The sequence below is a fragment of the Leuciscus leuciscus genome (genome assembly GCF_965113295.1).
Source record: "Leuciscus leuciscus genome assembly, chromosome: 23".
Lineage (NCBI taxonomy): Eukaryota > Metazoa > Chordata > Actinopteri > Cypriniformes > Leuciscidae > Leuciscus > Leuciscus leuciscus.
This window is the reverse complement of record NC_138747.1, coordinates 3,968,334-3,985,102: the sequence shown is the minus strand read 5'-3', so window position 1 is coordinate 3,985,102 and position 16,769 is coordinate 3,968,334. Positions and strand designations below refer to the sequence as shown.

Genomic DNA, 16,769 nt, shown 5'->3' with positions numbered 1-16,769 from the left:
CTACTGCATCTGTGCTGGTTAAATCCAGTTTGCAGTCTTCATTCAAGACGAAGGTGCACATTATGTACCTGTGGAATAGCATTCATCTCTCAAGACAACAATAGTGTGAGGGCTTTCTACAGAAGGCTGTTTCCTTGTAGCCATTTTTGAAACCAAATTTGAACCTTACATATAAAAGTGTACTGATACAAACAACTGAAAAAAAGATGTTGTGTTGTGATTTGATTTTGTACCAGCTCATGACATCTATCTCAAATCTATATGCATGTTAATAAAGACATAATTTCCTTACTGCCCCTTTCAACAGGCAACAATTCAGATCCTAAAAGTGCTAAAAGCAGGTAATTAGTCTTAATCGCGCCTGTACGACACAAAATGTAACCCCAGTGGAGGGCGCGGCGTTATAACAGTTCGTTATAACCACGCGAGATCTCCACCGCTACGTCATTTTCATCTGTTGTATACTGGTTGTATAACATGGTGATACACGTGAGTCCAGCCGCATTCTCGGCTAGTCTGTTTATTACACGCCGCTCGACCAATCAGACTGTCGTAGGGAAACGTTCCCACCCAATGGGAGTCGAGTGGGCGTGGTTTCGGGCGGCCAAACTCACGTGGGTGAAGTGTTGCGTTCCGGAGTAATGGAGAGACACACTAGAAACTGGAGCAAGTGAGAATTTAAATAAACATCAAGTAAGTGCTAAGTGTTCATTTTTTGTACTGCTCTCAAGCGCACGAAAGAGATTTATAGATATAATAGTGCTGTGGTGTTCAAGAGAGTTTAATAAGACAAGAAACGCAGCGTTCAAGTCTTCCACTGTTATCTTCAACGATTTCAGGTATATCACAATTATAATTACGTTATTAATTAACTATATAATACAGTCATGAGCACTCACTTCTGATACATTAAATATGTATTATCCTGCTTGTGTTTTTTTGTGAAACATCACGTTGGCTTATGCATGTATCCTTGCGCATGCGCACTGCTCATCCGACTTAAATACTAAATTGTATTACTTCTGTCTCATTTAAAAGCTTATGTTTTTTGTGATGCTGCTGTGTATGTGTGAGATGTACGGCTCATGTAGAGGGTTTTAGCGGAATATCTTTCTCTCTGCAAACTCGTGGTCGTGCATGTGCATGGCGGAGGCGCGCATCAGTATCACAAAGTAACATTTAGTCTATTGCTTTCGTTACATGAGTTATGAATGTGGGAACTTTAGAAGATGCTTGTTCTTCTGGTGCATCTCAAAGGATGTTTGGACCAGGCCAAGAGTGATGGTGTGAGGAGGAGGACATCAGGGGTCTGTAGTTGCTTTATATCTTAAATGATGTGCATCTGCATGAGCTAGAATACGCGTTTTATTTAAGAGTTTCATGAATGAGAAGAAGTTTTTTATTGTTGTTTATCAGTGAACATTTGATGTTTATTGTGAATATAATATTTCAGCCTGATCTGCAATAAGGTTTATGATAAGATTTAATGATGAATCAATCAGGGTTACACAGTCATGGAAATGTGCAGTCAACTGTTATGGATTATGGATGCCTATAATTAGAAAGCAGTGGTGCAGATATAGGCTAATGCAACCTTGCAACAAATATTGTGGAATATTTACAGAAATATCATATTTAGTTTTGAAAAAAAAGTGATAATTGGCCAATGCTGATAATTTTACCCGACACAAATCCATTCCTGCTGGAAATATCAGGCAGTTTTGAAATGTAGAGTCTGGAAAAGTCATGGAAACTTCTCAGTGTAGTTTTACCCTGTTCTGAAATATTTCATCAGCTAGATGTGTGTTTATACACGCTTGTGTAGAGAAAAACCTTACCTCAAACATCATCAGTTGTCCGTTGAGGGTCTGAGACATTTGTACACTAATTATAATCTTTTAAAGGTGTTTTTAGTTATTTATTTATTTTTATGGTAAAATACTTTTAAGTAGTGTCCAATCTTAGAAAAATATAAGCCGTTCGTAGGTTGATTTCACTTGGGAAAAAAACTGTTCTGTAAGTACTTTGTCTTTTAAGATTGTTTTAGCATCTCAAACAGCCCAATAATGCAACACTGAGTTCGGAGCAGATCTGGGTAAACCTGTTCAGAAACACGTCTCTGTTTCTCCAAGTGTTGCAGAAATGACACACTTCACCTTTAAATCTATTTGTCTGTCTACTCCTTTTCGAGGTTCCACTGTTATTTTAGACGCAAGGAGAGCAATGTCCGCACACATGTGCAACTCTTTTTAAGCACAGGTGATATAACAATAATTAGAAACGCACTCAAAATCATGTGACAAATGATTAGACGCACAGAAATATTGAAACTAATGCATTTTCCAGTGTTATTTGCCATACAGTTGATTCACGAGGACACACGAGGTGAAAAAGTAGTAAAGTCAATCAATAACTCATAAATATGCATGTAGCGCTTTATGGATGACAGTAATATGCAGTATCCATAAAGATGATCACCTGTTGCAAAAGATCCATTACCGTAAAGACCTGAGATATGATAAGAAAGCGATGTGCATATAAATGTAAATGACAAAGAAACGTGACGTGTCCAGTATTACATAATTACATGTGATCATGTGCATATTTACTAAAAGCACCGACTGCTACCCTGTTCTGTTTGGGTGTCATGTTTTAGCTTATGCTAAATATCCCAAATAGCATATTTCATACAGGTTATCATAGACATATTTTCAGCAATTCACTGTCATTGGCCTGTAGGACCGTTTATAAGCGCAGACTGAGTCAGACTGATCTCCACTTGGTTTATTTTTTTATATGTGTTTTTTAAAACCTGACCTAGTTGTACCTATTCTGAGAATGAGTGCGTCAGAGTCAGTGTACAAACCGCAGTCGTTACACAGACGGGTCATGACTTTACAACACGTCACAACCGTGTGCCGTCACCAAAATAAACTGGTGTAGAAATTAGTTTGTAACTATTTTCACTCAGAGGTAAATCCAATTATGAAGAAGCGGCAAGGAATGCCTTAATCAATAATCTTCATTTTATTGACGACAAAACAGTGCAGACCAGAGTAACAAATATGCAGGCAACTAAATTTGATGTACAGTACCAGTCAAAAGTTTGGAAACGTTACTATTTTTAATGTTTTTGAAAGAAGTCTCTTATGCTCATCAAGCCTGCAGTTAAAAAAAAGAAATAAAAAAAAAGAGTAATATTATGAAATATTATTACAATTTAAAATAATGGTTCTCTTTTTTAATATACTTTAAAATGTAATTTATTTTTGTGATGCAAAGCTGAATTTTCATCAGCAAGTACTCCAGTCTTTGGTGTCTTATGATCCTTCAGAAATCATTCTAATATGCTGATTTATGATCAATGTTGGAAACAGTTGTGCTGCTTAATATTTTTTTTATAACCTGAGATACTTTTTTCAGGATTATTTGATGAATAAAAAGTTTAAAAAGAACTGTATTTATTTAGAATAGAAATCTTTTGTAACAATATACACTACCGTTCAAAAGTTTGGGAACAATAACTTTCTTTTTTTGTAAGAAATTAGTACTTTAATTCAACAAGGATGCGTTAAATTGATAAAAGGTGATGGTAACGATTTATATTGTTAGAAATGTTTTTATTTTGAATAAATGCTGTTTTAAGGAATAAATGCTGTTAACGTTTTACTCATCAATGAATCCTGAAAAAAGTATTCCAAAAAAATATATTAAACAGCACAACTGTTTCCATCATTGATAATAACTGAGTATCAAATCATCATATTAGAATGATTTCTGAAGGATCATAAGACACCAAAGACTGGAGTACTTGCTGATGAAAATTCAGCTTTGCATCACAAAAATAAATTACATTTTAAAATATATTAAAAAAGAGAACCATTATTTTAAATTGTAATAATATTTCATAATATTACTGTTTTTTTTTTGTTTTGTTTTAGTTTTTTTGTTTTTTACTGCAGGCTTGATGAGCATAAGAGACTTCTTTCAAAAACATTAAAAATAGTAACGTTTCCAAACTTTTGACTGGTACTGTAAATGTTCTTGCCTGGTATTTACTGTTGTTTGCTAAATCAGAACTAAGAACAAGCTACTAAAGCGGAGTATTAAAGGCTGGTGCATACTTATAAGTAATCAGACTTAAAGACTTAATACAGATATAGCAACACTCTGACGAACATCTATATGGTTACCACATCATGCTGATGTGTGTTGCATGAGCAGACACCACTCACATTTTACTATGAAATTTCATAATAATTCATAATTACATATGAAATATAAAAATTCAAAGATTTCCGTGAGGCACAAGGATAAGGCACCTTCCAATTGAAACATGTTTATTGTTGGACTAACTGTTAGGACCGAGTGTGTAGGCGTTACAGTACGCACACATAACAGTGCTGAATACAGTCAGACAGTTGTGTAATATGCGTTCTGCGGATGACACCGACAGGCTGTTGTTTTTGAGAGTGAAAGCTGATACGACACCCGGCCATCTTGTGCTGTGCGTGTGCGAAACATTTCGTTTTCATAACACGACAACGCCAAGTTTATCAGTTAATGAGACGTAATGTGGTGAAATCAAGTTGTTTTCTTGCTAATTTGATCCTAGACCGTGTAGGCCAGAGACAAAACGAAGCTCACGCGTTATACATGCAGAGCTCTGAAAAGCATGTGTCATGTTGACGTACCTCGGCCAAATTATATCCTAAATATGTGTTGTAAACAGAACGGATCAAGACAACATTATTTTCTAAATTGAAATGTTAAGAGCTTCAAATGCTAAAATATATTACAAAATCTAAGTTACAAAATTTCCAATCTTGAAATGCATTTTATGTATATCTAAAGTGTATTTATTTTTTACATATTTTGTTCAATGTAAATGCATATATATATATATATATATATATATATATATATATATAATATACACATACATGCATACATACACACACACACACACACACACACACACACAAAAACACACATATATATATATATGCATTTACATAAATATATTTCTGATATTTTTTAATTATTTTTTTATTTACATTGTTCAAAATATGTTTAAAAAAATACTCTATATATATATATATACATACACACACACACTAATATATTTTTATTATATAATTATTGTTCCAGGTTATTAATTAGTTTTTTATTTATTTATTTACATTGTACAAAATATATTTTAAAAAAACCACTATATTTATATACACACACACTAATATATTTTTATTCTTTATATAATTATTGTTCCAGGTTATTACCAAAGTACTTTTTCATGGGTTTGATATGTATCCGTGTTTCTCTTGCAGTTCATTCAATGGAAGGCTACATTATCCACCAATTATCCTCGTAAAACGTTGTCATCGTCGTCATGGATTTCTCTATAGATCATCATTGTTGATGTGGACAAAAGCAGCGGAGCATCTCGACTCTGGATCCGAGCTTCAGTAGCGGTGGGCAGCGGTCGGAGGAGAACTCACAGCAGGGAATGCCGGGAGGAGACAGCTTTCCCGATGGACAAGAGGAGAGCCCTTCTCCTGGCTCCTGCGTGCGTACGGGGCAGGCGGACCGAACCAGCGGCGGGCCGGACCCCGGGGCCAGCGGGGGGGAAAGCGGAGGAGAGCACACACACGAGGATGTGGACATGAACAGTGGTCACGAGTCCAGCAGCGGGAACGACAGCCTCGCTGGATCACGACATCATCGTTCCTCGGCCAATTGCAGCCCTGGAAGCACCACGGGGTCAGGAAGCAGCAAGAGGTACAACAATGACTTATACTGAGGGTTAGTGACTAGAACAACACCTTTACTTTGGCAAGTCCATTCGAGGAGGTAGAACATGTGTAGGTTAAGTCCTGTCCTATCACGTCCCAACATTAGACTCTCTCTCTCTTTGTGTCTTCAGCTCAAAGTCTGCCACTGTCTCCTCATCCTCCAGCTTTCACAGCTCTCGTCACACAGAGTGCAGCAGGTAAATGAAGACATCCGAACCCTCACAACCACAGATTTACCGTACAGTAACACAACTCAGCTTATGCTTCAGTGGCAAACTTCAATGGTATTTGTATTTTGCAGATTTGCATTAATATCAAGGATCATACAGTGGACTTAGTCACACTTAAAAATGCCTGCATGCAGTTGCATTAGATAAAGAGATAAAGTGTCGTTGTTTATTGTAAAGAAAGATGCACTAGAACGCATTTTCTCACTGCAAAACATCAGGCAAAAAGAAGTTACAAAAATGTGTCTTTAAAATTAATTCTTTAAATTTAAAATTTAATTCTTTAAATTTAAAATTTAATTCTTTAAATTTAAAATTTAATTCTTTAAATTTAAAATTTAATTCTTTAAATTTAAAATTTAAAAAGAAGTTTGTTTGGTTTAAAAGAATGAAAAAAGCTAGTGTTGAGATCAAATGATAATGTTACAAAAAATTCCCTCCAACTTTCAGATAATTTCTATACCCATATAGTTATTATAATTATGGAAGCCGATTCCTGCCACATAAGAAAACAAAATCATGCTTTGTTGTTAATTATGAGTCTATAAAAGGACCTTTTTCCCATAATTTCAACTTCCTGTCAATTTATGATAATTATGTCTTAGTATGTTATCATTTCAATTTCTTAAAGTCATAATTGTGACACAAAATTTACTTCATGGCAAAAATACACTTTACATTATATTATAGTTTATATGATAACAATTCCAACTTTTTGTTATGATTATCACTTTTTATCTCATAATTACAATCTATGAAAAGTTCAACATTTTTTATCTCAAAATTATAACTTGGTAATTTTTATCTCATAATTATGATTTCCCAAAGACTGATTTTTTTCTTACGGGGTGGAAATGGGCTTCGAAATGTGATCCATTTGCAATTGTCCAAAAATCCCTGTAATGAAACGTGTGTGTGTGTGTGTGTGTGTGTGTGTGTGTGTGCAGTGAGCAGACGGAGCACGAGCGTGGGCAGACACACAGAGAGATGATGCAGACGGTGCAGGAGATGAAGAAGCGTCTGCCGTCTGAGAAGAGGATGCGCAGTAAAGCCAGCACCGTGGAGGCTCTGAACTACGCGCTGAACTGTGTCAAACAAGTGCAAGGTAAACACACTTTTGTTGTGGTGTGTGACACCAAGCACAAAGCCACTAGAGCGACTGCTGTTACTGTATAACACACGTTCAGATCCGCGTCTGTGGTTATGTAACAGTCCGTCAGGAAGGGGCGAACCGCTCTCTGCTAAATCTATCCGCATTCTTCAGCACTTCCCCCTGTGCTGCTGGTTTTATTCAATGTTTTACAGTGTAAAGCCTGTCTTGAGATGATGTGGATGGTTTCTACATGAGCTCATCGTGTGCGTCATGTGGTTAAGTAATGCTGAAACTCAACACGCTAGAATGCAGCTGCCATGTATTACTCGTCCTTTGAGGAATAGATCCAAATCAAAACATATGGCGTGGTTCAGTGAGGGCAAACATTATGATTTAATTTAGTTAATAAGGTAGCTTTCATTGAAGCGCAGCAGATGATCTGATGACCAGTCACCAAAACACAGGAAATACATTTTCAACTGAATCATTCATGCCTTGTATTTTAAGAGCTCTCATTTAGCTTCCTTATGTCGGCTGATAATGTGTGTGCTTGTGCAAACACCTGATTTTCTGATATGCATGAAGGAAGTCTTTATCCTGTTATCACTTGGAAAAATGGCACTCTTTAATGTTACTTGTGCAAGGAAATCTTTCTGCCACAACACCACTAAGTGATTGTGTCACGGATTAGGCGGCTGTAATCAAGCGCACGACAGAGGAGATACTAGAGGAGACTTAAATCCAATACTTTGGCCACATTTACACATAGCCGGGTATTTAGAGAAACGAATATTTGCCCCCCTAAAGTTGTCATTTACATCAACCCGCATAAATACGCCGTCGAGCGCCGTCATAACTATGCCAAACCTATTGGGCGGCAGTGTAGGGAGCCATGCAAGCCAATCAGAATCCTCAGAATCGACAACAACGAATAACACGAGCGACTTCCTAGGGCCGCTCACATGACGTTAAGCATTTTCTGGCGCATAATGTGCCGTTTGAGAACCTAAAACCCCGTTTCTCCCAGTTGACACGGCAACACATAACCGGCGTTATCAGAAATCTCCACTTTGGCCGGAGTTTTTAGAAATAATCGTTTTCTGTGTTTAAAAACTGGGTTTTCGTGTAAATGAGAGGCCAAACCACAGGGAAATATCTGCGTCTTCCCTTCGTGTAAACGGGGCCTTAATCAAGTAAACATACCATCTCATATCACAGAGAACTGAAATAATGCAAGACAAGGAGCAGACTGAACCAGAGGGCTTAAATACACAGAGAACAAGAGGAAGTAACGAGACTAATTAATTAGACACACCTGAAGTGAAACTCAAATCAGTATGAAACTATAGTGACAAACAGAGGATGACAGAACCAGTTCACACACTGACAGCAAAACACGAGACTTTAAATACAGACATGAATAAAAACAAACATAAAACGTGACAGATTTGTACTACTAAAAAAAATAAAAAAAATAATCTCATTAAAGGGTTATTTCACCCAAAAATGAAAATAATGTCATTAATGACTCACCCACATGTCACTCCAAACCCACAAGACCTCCGTTTCTCGTCTGAAGACATCTTAAGATATTTTAGATTTATTCCGAGTGCTTTCTGTCCCTCCATTGAAAGTCAATGGACGGTATTCTGTTCACGTCCATAAAGGTAATAAAGACATCATCAAAGTAGTCCATGTGACATCAGTGGATTAGTTAGAATGTTTTGAAGCATCGAAAATACATTTTGGTCCAAACACATGTCACTCCAATGTGTTTGGAGTGACATGTGGGTGAGTCATTAATGACATAATTTTCATTTTTGGGTGAACTAACCCTTTAAAACAGTGTGAAGAAACTCTGAAGGAACATCCATGGTTACCTGTACAAAAAATATACTGCACTCGAAAATGTTTCCACACATTTGCAGCATATTTATAAATGTATTGCATATATGGATGTTTACCAAAGTTTTTGCAAAATTTGTTGTGTTTACTGTGATTTTGTCATAAATGAATGGCAAGTTTGCAGTGAAGACATAGTTTTGCAAGGGTAATATAGAGTTTATGTAGTAACAATAACCATAGTATATTTTGGTGGAAACAATGATTTAGTTTTATTAATTAAAGCTTTCTTCAGTGCATGTATAGATTTCTGCTCATTTCTGTTTGCTATCACTTGAAGTAAATATCTGTCATCAGTCTATGATGTAATGCTATGTGAAATCTCCCAGTTGTACATCTGTGTGGTGTTGTAATCTCTCTCGTGGCCTCCTGCTCCGTCGTTTCAGCCAAACACTGATTATTATTTACCGTGACTCTCATGCGCCGCTCATTTGACGTTTCCTCTGCCGCCTCCTGCAGCAAACAGCGAGTACTACAACTTACTGATGAGCAGGGGTCTGGAGGAGAGACGGGACGCCACTGTGTGCACACTGGAGGAGCTGGAGAGAATCACGTCAGAACACACACTGAAAAACACGGTACGTCCCTGCTGCGCTTCCTCTCACACACTTAGCCGCATTGAAACAGAAGTTGGGATAGTAGTTTCTTCCCTATTATTACTTATAACGGCTTCTTGAACAAGAAATAATGTTGATTTTGTCCATGGGGAATTAATTGGATGGTTGTGGTTTGCTATTGGTGGATCTGATGTGAGTGACAGGTTGCCACGCCCTCATCAAGAGGCCTGTAAGAGGGACGGGAAGTTATTTTGATTCAAAATTACAAGGACACATGAATTAAAAAAAATGCATGGATAAATCATTTATAATCATACTGCGATATTCTATAGAAAGAAGAATTGACTATCTTGATTTCATGGTGACTTTAAGGCTACAGGCAAAAACATAATTTTTCAATGCACAGCTCAATTTTGAGATTTTGCGCTATTTGGCTGTTCATAACATGCAGTTTCAGATTAGAGGAGAGAAAACATCCTAAATACACTATCTATTTGCATCTGTAAATTTCATTTACAATACATGTATAGCTAAAGGCCGTTTTCTCAAAATAATTTAGTCAGAAATCTCCACTTCCACAGCTTTACATACACCAGATTTTACAGTTTTATTCCTATCTATATTCTGAAGGATTTTACAGATGGTTTGTTCATTTATCGTTTACCTGATTTTTTTTTATTTATTTTTTTTAAACATGTTTTCTGGCTGTTGACAGTATTTTCTGATTTATGGAGTGATCAACAGATATGTTTATAATCCTCTGTGTGAAAACTAAGACTAATATTTCTGTCAACAAAATGAAAAGATTTTTGAACCTGGTTTCATCCATTGTTCAGGTTTCAGTTCTGGAAATGTATGCAAATGAGTGCCTATTTTATTAGATAATGCCTCATTTGCATATTTAAACGTAACATTTTAGAAAACTTGTAATACCAGACATTTTTGATAGCTTTGCACGTCGAAGTATGGATTGGTGGAATCTGTTATCTGTTGTTGTTTCACCGTGGGCCGTCTGGCTTTAATGAGCGTGAGTTCACGAACAGTTCTCTGGTGTTCTCAGGACATGTTTGTGGTGGTGTTCTCTCTGGCCTCGGGGAAGGTGGTGTACGCGTCTGAACAGGCCTCCAGCGTGCTTCACTGCAAGAGGAAGTTTCTGGAATCTGCCAAGTTCGTGGATCTACTGTACCATCAGGACGTCAATGTGTTTTACTCGCACACGGCGCAGCCGCGACTGCCGCACTGGAATGTGGGAACGGACAACGGTGAGTCGCTCGTCATGATGTCAATCCTCCAGTTTAAAGGGATAGTTTGCTCAAAAATTTAGGCCCAATTCTATTTTATACCCCTTCGCCTACCCCTAACCCTTCGCCTACCCCTAACCCTTGCCCCTTGAAACAGAGTGTCAAGGCGTAGGGGTGAAAATATTCCCCTAAGAAATGGGACACCACTACTACACCGTTACATGTCATTATACATCGTCGCTAGCGCCTACATCACAGGAGATGCGCCAATGTTTATTACAAACTTCCAAGATGCCGTCGTCAGCTGTAGTCTTGCGTGAGTTACAGCTATTTTTTGTATTTTTCTTCTGAAGTTTGCAGAAAATAACGAAGATGACGATATCTTCGACGCCTAAAAGCTGCGTTCACACCAAACGCGAATAGAGCGTCTGGCGCGAGTGATTTCAATGTTAAAAGACGCGTTTACACGCGTCTGGAGGTCTTGCGGCGCGAATGAGGCGTTTAGTGCGGCGCGGTGGACGCGAATTCGCCTCATTCGCGCGTCCACTTCGCTTCAAACTTTTGCTTTTTACACGCGTCATATTGTTAACGAACTTTAACGATTTTTTTGCAACTGTTTCTTTGAAGAACATGACCGTAAATATGAACACAAGATTGAATGTGACAAAGAAAATGATTATTGGCAGTCATGTTGCCTCTGTAGCCGGTGTATGCAGGTACATTTCTCATACCCCTTCGTTTGAAGTGTGGTCCCGAAAAATCTTCGTTTCAAGGGCTATCTGGCCCTTCCCCTTACCCCTACCCCTCCAACCAAAAGATAATTGAGACAGCCCTACCCCTTCACGTGCACACGCAAAACAGAGGGGAAGGGGTAAGTGAAGGGGTAAGGGGTAGAATTGGGATTGGCCCTTAAATTCTGTCATCATTTACTCACCCTCAAGTTGTTCCAAACCTGTTTGAGTTTCTTTCTTCTGCTGAACACAAAAGAAGATATGAGTCTCATCTCCAAATCGACGTCCCCACTCTATAAGTCACCTAGCTAACTTGTTCCCCTAAACTAGCTTCCTGCGCAGGAATAAATTAACAGACAGACTTCAGCAAATGTCCTTCAAATGCTTTAATAACGGCCAGGAGATCTTCCCGAGCAGTTCTCAGGGAATCTCTCCCAAGAAGCAAGGCCGGAGGATCTCAGACAAATTCCATTGAGAAATCCCACCGTAAAACACATATACAACAGTTTTTTTTATAGAATCGAGAAAACAAATAAGACTAACATGTCACCTTCAATATGATTGGTTCAATTGGTTCAAAAGCCCCAACCTTTTTCCTCTGTCACTGGCACAAGCAAACTGTTTTAATGATGACTTCATTCGTTAATCACAAGATTCTAACAGACTGTCTAGTTTCATTTCCCAAACTATGTTATTTTTACATACATACATACATACGCACACAGTCAAAGTTTTCCATTGGTTTTGTCATAGTACATCCTGTTCAAATTGTTAGATGTTAAAGTTATAAGGTTAGATGTTAGAAACATGGTTAGTTTAATATAAACTTTAAAATTTCCACGACAGTCACATACAATGGAAGTCAATTGGACTCATCAACTGTTCTTTAAAATATCCTCGTTTGTGTTGAGCTGAAGAAAGAAACTCATACAGGTTTGGAACAACTTGAGGGCGAGTAAATGATGACAGAATTTTCATTTTTAGGTCAACTATCCCTTTAAAGCTGGTTGTTTTAATCATACAAACAACAGCTTTGATGAATTCGGCTCATAATAATATGATTGTGTTTGTGCTCTCCATAGCAGCGCTTCTGTTTGAATGTGCCCAGGTCAAGTCCTTCTTCTGTCGATTCAGGTCAGTCAGAGGAAACCTGATCTCCTTATCTCACTTTATTCCTGCTTCCTGATGACTTTTTAATTGCTCTTTACACAGCATTATTACTCATTCTTATCTGATATGTGACCCTGGACCTGATTAAATAAGCTTTCCAGTGATGTATTGACAATATTTGGCCGAGATACAACTATTTGAAAATCTGGAATCTGAGGGTGCAAAAAAATCGCAAAATTGAGAAAATAGGCTTTAAAGTTGTGCATTTATGTTGGCGATTGTGCTGCATTCACTCACAAAAATAAATGTTTTATATATTTACGGTAGGAAATTTACATGAACATGAACTTTCCTTAATATCCTAATGATTTTTGACATTAAAAAAATCGATAATTTTGACCCATACAATGTATTGTTGGCTATTGCGACAAATATAACCGTGCGACTTGTGACTGATTTTGTGATCCAGGGTCACATATGTCTTATTTTGTCAAGTCTCGTTTAGCTATACGATACAGATTGCTTCAAAGCAGCTTCATTGTAATAAACAATTTTTTTGTGAAAATTCTTCAATTATGAAACGAATACAGTTTCAGCTGTAAAGCAGCTCTTAAAGACAATAGTGTCATTATTCAGCTCAATTTAGTTCAGTGTTGATTCAGTTCAGTTCAATTACATTAACTCAGTGTTAGAGTTTATTAATTATGAAATGAATTCAATATTCAGCTATAAAGCAGCTCTACAGAAGACAATAGTTCATCCAGTTCTGATCCAGTATTGTCAGTGCAGTCAAAATGGTAATATTACTGAATATTAAGTGTCTTTAAATACGTGTGTGTGTGTGTGTGTGTGTGTGCCATCAGAGGAGGGAAAGACAGAGATGGAGAAATGCGTTATTGTCCTTTCCGGATCACTCCGTACCTGCTGAAGGTTCAGGGATTGAGTGGAGAGGAAGAGCCGTGCTGCCTGTCCCTCGCTGAACGCATCATCTCAGGATATGAGGGTACGAGCCTTTGACCTTTCACCTCAGCACATTCTGAAACCGCTTGGTTGTCACATGACCTCAATATGTTGCCAGTTTAGTTTTGATCTAATAATGATTATCTGGGTTTTGTCCTCAGCCCCTCGCATCCCCATGGACAAGCGCATATTCAGCACGACTCATTCTCCAGGCTGTGTCTTCTTAGAAGTGGATGACCGGTGAGTGATTTGGACCTTTAATCAAAATACCATAGCGGCTTTGGTGAATGGTTATGTGTTCAAATAATAATTATATTAATAATAATAATCTGTGCGAACACATTATTTTATAATTATAATTATATATAATATAATATGCTGTGTAATATTATTGTTATTATTTAAAATAATATGTTGCCCAGAGTAAAGCTGAGCAGATTATTATTATTAATTGAAAAAATATGATGTATTGAGTAAAGCTGGGGAAATTATTAGTAGTAGTTATGTATAGTTTTCTTTGTTGTAATAGACTTTTTCTTGGCAGATGCTTTAAGTTAATACTAATTTAGGCTCTAATCAATATTTCTATCCATGTATTTGTTTATTTGGTAAGTAGTGGTAAGTTTCCATCATCTTATATGGCTGTTTACCAAACGAACAAATAATGTTGAGTCAGCAGCTTCGCATTAAGGATATTTTGCAGTGATGGTCAGGTGGTGTGTCAGCTCTTATATAACAGCATGACTGTGAAGTAACTCCAGCTTTGTTGACCAGATTAGTTCAATATCTTGTTACTCTGTGCTGGAATCAAAAGTCTTTTTTGTACAAATAATGAAGGCTTGGACTGTTTTCAAACATGAGACTTAATCGGTCTCATGTTCATTTCAACAAAAGTCTGGAAATAAATGCAATTTCTTGTTGTAAATGTGTTTCTGTGAAATGAATCCTTGTTCATTAGTTGTGTGTGTGTGCAGGGCAGTGCCTTTGCTCGGTTACCTCCCTCAGGACCTGATCGGTTCCTCTGTTCTGACCATCCTGCATCCAGACGATCGCCAGCTCATGCTGACCATGCATCGCAAAAGTACGTCCATTATGACTTTTTTTTTTTACATTTTAAAGGCTTTATCAGTCTTGTCAAGTCACCTTTATTTATATTGCGCCTTATACAAAGCAGGAAAAGGATGCATTTCGGCTGTTATCGAGCTGAAGTCAGTTCAGTGTTGATTCAGTTCCGTTGTAATGATCATCAATTATTTAAGTAGTTCAGTTAATCTATAAAGCAGTTCTGCAAGAAATGATGTCATCGTTCAGTTCTTATACAACAGCGTCAAAGTGTAGTCAGATCAATAATATTGTTGAATATTAAGTGTCCCCAACCTAAGCAAGCCAGAGGCGACAGTGGCAAGGAACCCAAACTCCACCAGGTGACAGAATGGAGAAATAAAACCTTGGGAGAAACCAGGCTCAGTTCTCCTCTGGCCAACCAACGAACACGGTGTCATTATGATTCAAGCTGCATCACAAGTCAGAATTCAGTAGCATTCAAATATTCATCCAGTTCCTTTTGCTTGAAGATCGATTCGTCACGCTGGCATGGAGCCGAGGCTGGTCATAGGGTCTGTGTGGAGGACCGGTCTGGTTCTTGTGGTCTCTGCTGAGGATCGTATCTTCGAGGCCTTCGCAGGGGATTGTCTAGTAGACATGGTCTCTGCTGACGTTCAGGGCTGCGTTTTGGTCGTGTCTAGGTGCAGGTCCACCATCTGATCTGGATATGGACCGGATCCGGCTGACTTACGGTAACCTCGGGATGAGGATGAGACCCGACAGACTAATGTTAGTGTAGATGCCTTGCTTCTTATAGGAAGTGCTCCCGGTTCCGGTTGACCTAATTTATGCCGCCTAACAATCATTTAACTTTAATCGAAATTGGTAATGTGTTATGTGTGTGCTAGGTTAAAGAGAAGTGATTTTAATCTAGATTTAAACTGGCTGAGTGTGTCTGCTTCGCCGAACGAGGCTAGGAAGACTATTCCAGAGTTTAGGTGCTAAATAGGAAAAGGATCTTCCGCCAGCAGTTGATTTTGATAGTCTAGGTTTATCAACTGGCCAGCGTTTTGAGATCGCAATAGACGTGAAGGACTATAGTGCGTTAAGAGCTCGCTCTTAATGGAGATAAACCATTTAGTGCTTTAGCAAGATTTGAATGTTGTATATGGTCTTAATAAAAATTGTCATGATCCCCTCAGTTCTGAAGTACGCAGGCCAACCTCCGTTTGAACACTCGCCCATCCGGCTCCGGTGTCAGAACGGTGACTACGTGTCCCTGGACTCAAGCTGGTCCAGCTTCATCAACCCTTGGAGCCGCAAGGTGGCCTTCATCATCGGCAGGCACAAAGTTCGCACGTAAGCGCCGGCTCATGAATGTGTCAGTTGTTTCTGTATCCAAACATTCACATTCGCACATACACCATAACTTGTTTATGTGCGTCTTCTCTGTAGTGGACCTCTGAATGAAGATGTTTTCGCTGCACGGAGTAACGCCGAGCAGCCAATCATGTGCGAGGACGTGAAAGAGCTGCAAGCCATGATCCACAAGCTCTTCCAGCAGGTGAGAGATCACTAAATCCACAAGAGACACGGGCGGACAACCTTTATACAGCCCAAAATGCTCCATTTATTTGATCAGAAATACAGTAAATATTAATATAATGTTTTCTATTTTAATATATTATAAAATGCAGCTTTGCATCACAGGAGTAAATTACACATTGCATATTTCTGATTATTATCAATGTTGAGAACAGTTTCATATTTTTGTGGAGTCTTTGATAAATAGAAAGTTCAAAAGAACAGCATTTATTTGAATCATAAATCTTTTCTAATAATATAAATGTCTTTACGGTCACTTTTGATCAATTTAATGCATCTACTGAATAAATAGTTTTTTGTTTAGTTTTTTCTGAATAGCTTTGCATGGATCAATTTGTATGAGGAACAGACCCAAATACATGAAAACTGTTCAAATAAACTCACTAAAGCCTAAAATCGGTAGTCTGTTACTGTCACATCAATTATAGGAAAGCATTCTTGAAACAATAGTGCTCTTTCATTAGAGCAAAATGACTGCAAAAGCAATCTAAACTATAATAATAGTCA

The 16,769-nt window shown here is 37.9% G+C and overlaps 1 protein-coding gene across 4 annotated transcripts in view; it reads left to right on the top strand.

Annotated features, from left to right (window-relative positions):
• The first annotated feature begins 574 nt into the window (after window positions 1-574).
• per3 (period circadian clock 3) overlaps window positions 575-16,769 on the top strand; it is a 26,530-nt gene continuing 10,335 nt past the window's right edge. For 2 of the 4 annotated variants that reach the window (XM_082155766.1, XM_082155764.1), the window contains exons 1-12: window positions 575-693; window positions 5,328-5,778; window positions 5,924-5,989; window positions 6,967-7,124; window positions 9,474-9,592; window positions 10,632-10,833; window positions 12,626-12,677; window positions 13,517-13,656; window positions 13,775-13,853; window positions 14,588-14,694; window positions 15,860-16,016; window positions 16,113-16,221. In XM_082155766.1, coding sequence (XP_082011892.1) covers window positions 5,507-5,778; window positions 5,924-5,989; window positions 6,967-7,124; window positions 9,474-9,592; window positions 10,632-10,833; window positions 12,626-12,677; window positions 13,517-13,656; window positions 13,775-13,853; window positions 14,588-14,694; window positions 15,860-16,016; window positions 16,113-16,221 — 1,461 coding nt within the window. In that variant the 5' untranslated portion in view covers window positions 575-693; window positions 5,328-5,506. The other 2 variants (XM_082155767.1, XM_082155765.1) reach the window with 2 other exon arrangements.